Source organism: Chiloscyllium plagiosum, unplaced genomic scaffold (assembly GCF_037043375.1).
Source record: "Chiloscyllium plagiosum isolate Xiang-an unplaced genomic scaffold, Cpla_swu_hap1 HiC_scaffold_45, whole genome shotgun sequence".
Classification (NCBI taxonomy): Eukaryota; Metazoa; Chordata; class Chondrichthyes; order Orectolobiformes; family Hemiscylliidae; genus Chiloscyllium; species Chiloscyllium plagiosum.
The window spans coordinates 75,928,954-75,933,156 of record NW_028270183.1 but is presented as its reverse complement, the minus strand read 5'-3'; the positions used below and the strand labels follow the sequence as shown (position 1 = coordinate 75,933,156).

At 39.5% G+C, this 4,203-nt stretch overlaps 1 protein-coding gene across 1 annotated transcript; it reads right to left on the bottom strand.

The window, feature by feature from the left end:
• Nucleotides 1–266: 266 nt before the first annotated feature.
• On the bottom strand, nt 267–2,850 carry LOC148136753 (putative G protein-coupled receptor 139). Its single transcript, XM_087983364.1, has 2 exons — nt 2,790–2,850; nt 267–1,168 (listed from the first exon to the last, which is right to left on the bottom strand). The coding sequence occupies exons 1-2, from the start codon at nt 2,842–2,844 to the stop codon at nt 267–269; spliced, it is 957 nt and encodes a 318-aa protein (XP_087839490.1). The 5' UTR covers nt 2,845–2,850.
• Between the last annotated feature and the right edge of the window lie 1,353 nt (nt 2,851–4,203).

Below are 4,203 nucleotides of genomic sequence, written 5' to 3'. Positions count from 1 at the left end.
AGGAGAAAGTGTGAAACAGACTGAATGTAAAAGGATTAAATTCTTCAGTCCCCTGAGGCTGTTGCAAGCTGAGTGCAAAGGAAGGGCAGCACATGCGCGAAACCTCGACGGCGTTGCTGAGTGTTAAGGATAGTCATATTGTTCACCCTCAAGTGTATGAGTTAGAATGTAGAAATCTCGTCACTCATACCTTTCCACCATTCAACTTTCTACGGTATTGCTGCATACGAAGCACGTCGTAATTATGAACCACGTTTCCACTAATTTCAATTGTGCTGTTTAGTGAGAAATTGAATTATTGTTGTACACAGATACTTCACTGCAATCTTGAGCTGTTCCCTGAACTTAGCCTGGGTCACTCCATAAATTACTGTATTTGTGCAGCAACTTAAATTTCTCAGCATCAATCCAATTTCTCCAAAGACATACGATGAACTGTTGTAATTCAAGGGATCAGTTCCTGTAATTCTGTAGCATATGAAATATATAACACGGTTTAGCCATAGAAGTATAAAGCTTCCCGATATAGTAAACAGTAAAATTGCTGATTTCTTTCGGCTTTCCATTTCTATGTCTCTTCCCTTGCCGTGACCCTTCAAACACTTGCGCACTCGACTAGACATTAAAATGTATCGGACTGTCAGAGCGTTAACCAGGAGAATTAAAGTGAATGGGAGCAATGGCGTTAAAACTGTATCGAGCCAGTCAAATCCCAACCATGCAGGATCAGTGTAATAGCTTGGTTCCGTGTGACAATACCATGGTACGTTGTCAATGATCATTCCAGGTTCATATGCAAAGTAGAATGGAACGTTTTTGGAACAAAGCAGAAGGCTGGTTGCAGCTAAAACCACGCCTGCAGTTTTGCTGGTGCAATATTTTGTTTTCAGATTCTGGCAACAAATGAGGACAAATCGATCAAACGTAAAAGTCACAGTATACCAGACGGAACAATCGGCAGCTGCACGAGCCAAGAAATAGGTCACACTGCACACTGGAGTGATGTCGAGAAAACATAATGGGAAATAATAATACCTGAATTGCCTCAGCACTACTTCTGCAATGATGACCATTAGATCAGCTGCTGCCATGGCTACCAGGTAGCGAGTGGTGCAGGCTGAGAGGCCGCACCTTCCCCGGGATAGTATCGCAATTGACACCAGGTTTACTGCAAAAAATAAAGAATTGGAATTGAAATGGTCTGTTTCCAAACTGTATGGATTCATTTCATACATTGCATGGAGATGTTGCTGAAAGAGGCAGGGAAAAAATGTGAGGGGATTTCTACTGATAGGTGAGAAGGAGATAGATACTCTGTGCATGCAGGTCTGAATTCATATTCTTAAATTGTCAAACCGAATATTAAGTACTCAAGGCTGTAATATAGATAGATGGAAGATGAGGGAGGAGGTTGATAGGCAAGCACTGCAACTGATGTGGGAAAGATCCACTTTGGGGTGCTGGATTGGTCTGAGGGTGTGAAGTCATGCGAGGTTAGGAGAAGGAGCACACACTCTCCTTAGCTTAGTTCTGAGTCAGTGTTACTGAATCAGAAACATTAACTGTGATTTGTCTGTACAGATTCTGCAAGACTTGCCGTGCTTTTCTGACGTTTTCTGTTTTGCGTGGTTTTGTTGCATCTCCTTCATGTTGATTTCCCATGTCCACACCATCATGTCTGCGTTTCAATGGCGTTTTTATTTGGCAGCACAGTGGGCTATTTTCATATATTTACATATTTTTGCTGGTGGTCTCTAGGCTAATGGCAAGAAAATTGGATTAGAGGAGTGAGAAAGTTGTTGCTGGGTGGCACTGATATGTTGGGACAAATAGCCTTTTTATATGCGCTAGGTCTCCGTGACTGTACATCTGATTCTCGGCTCACGAATAAAACATTTTATTCCCGCTCCTCTTATCAGTAATGCTTCTCTTTCTCTCTTTTTTTCACTTTTCTATTTAATTCTTTCAATTTCCCAAACCTGCACCAAGTAATCAGCATAAATCCAATTTCCACGTTGATTTATTTGCTCACACATGATTAACCTTAATACAGATGCAGCCAGACCTGTTCAGTGTGTCCATGAGATTATTTTATGTTGGTGTTGCTGGTGTCCTTTTGTTTTGACATCAAATTTCCATTGGGCATAGCTCCTCTTTGTGCTCTAGGTTATTGCACATTGATTTATGAAGGGATAAGCTTAGCTGTGCAGAAATCTAAACGGACGAACAGAGAGTAGACCATTCTGCAAAATGATCCACCATTCATAACATGGAACAGAATTAACCAATTCGTGAGATTATAAATACCCGAAATCAGAAAGTGTAGACATTTTCTACGATTTACTCGACGGCCTGATCTGCAAATACATTTCTAACTATTGATCACCCAATGGAATGAATACTGAGAAGCCAATCAAGTCTTCTGAATTACAGAAATTACCTTTTGAACTTAAAACTTTAAATAATAATTCATAACCGGAGAAACATGTCTAATACCGTGGTGAAAGAGTGAAATCTGCATGCAGATCCCTCACACGCAAGTAATGAACATCACCAAAATCTCAAAATACCTTACGCCATTGCATTCAAAGATCACAAGTGGTTGCTTCAGCCTAATAGTACCAAACTTCAGTCAAGGGGAGAACTTGAGAATAAGGACTAACATGGCAAGTTTCATGGAACTGAACATTCGCTGTTGGCAGGAATGTGTACTGTAAATCAATTGTACAACTAACTGGGGGAAAAGAACCCTCAGATCTATAACATTGGAAAAGTTTACAATCACTTACTTGGAACACCAATGATAGCCAATATGGTGTAGTATATTTTTCTTATGTTGTCCATTGATCGATGCACTTTCTGAGTGAAGTCGCCTGCACCCTCGTGACAATCTCTCTGTATTGAACTGACGGAAAAATATGCTGGAGTCCACAAATCATTACTATCAAGTTTAGGAAGAGGAAGCATATCCAAAGCAAAACAGTAATTCCCTTTCCCATCCTAATGCAATTTCAGAACTGCTCGGTATTTCCAATGCTTTCTGATTTGAATTGCGTCCTCCAACACTTGAAGAATGACAGTCACGAGCATTTAATTAGCAGACAAGCATGACCGCTGGGACACTTGGTGTCTCAAATGATTCCAAATGCTATTTTTATAACTATAATTGTTATACTGAATAATGTAAGCAAACATATGACGAAAGTACAGTGAAATCCCTTTATCTATAACGTTTGCAAAATTTGAGAAGTTCAATTGAGAAGCATATATTTAGATGGACACTTGGAATGCAAAGATGTGCAAGGCTGCAGAGTTGGTTTGGTGTATATTTTTCCCATCCTGACATTGTGGATCATGAGGCCTTTTTGGCTGTAGTATGGATTGTTTCGATTTTTTAATCTATATGTTTCCCATCAACTCCAGTTTAGCTCTCTGGTGTTGAATGCAAGCAATCTTATTGAACAAGGTCACACCCAACTTCATGGTGTACATTTCTGCACCCCCACGCAATGCCCATTTTCTACAGGGTAATTTCTGAGATAGGCACTTTACTTTTCATTCTTTAATTATTGCATATATATTCACAACCCTGGCTTGTTTGATTTGTTATTATAAACAAAATGTTAACTCGTTAAACCTTCAAACTTCACATGAAAATATATAAAGCACTGAGCATTGGCGAATAAAAGTTCTGATTGTTTCGTTTTAATCATGCATTTTCTAAGATGTCTCCTCTCAACTGTAATGATTCACTGCACATGTCATCAAGTCAATCTCTAGTTGGCACACAGAGTCGCTAATGTCTGTTGTCGAACTTAAAACGGTAGACAATAGTAATGTTCTTTAGCCCCACAATGTTGTGGCGAGCTTTAATCCTCGTCTGAGTTTAGACTAAATTAGTATGTTTCATTGTACTATCTTCTATGTACCTATCCAAGAGTTGCTTAAATGCCCTAAATGTATCTAATCTTACTACAACTGCTGACAGTGCATTCCACGCAGCCACCTCTCTCTGTGAAACAAAACGTTGACATCCGACATCTCCCATAAATCTTCCTCCAATCACCTTAAATTTATATCCACTTTCAGTAGATATTTCCACCATAGTCAGGTCTCTGTCTATCCCCTCTGTCAATGTGCCTCATCATCTTGTATACCTCTATGAAGACATTACATATCCTTCTTCACTCCAATGAAAATAGC

Coding starts and splice junctions, on each gene's coding strand:
- LOC148136753 (XM_087983364.1), bottom strand. CDS start 2,844: ATGGACAACATAAGAAAAATATACTACACCATATTGGCTATCATTGGT. Junction 1,169..2,789: donor GGCTATCATTGGTGTTCCAA/GTAAGTGATTGT, acceptor TATTTTTTGCAG/TAAACCTGGTGTCAATTGCG.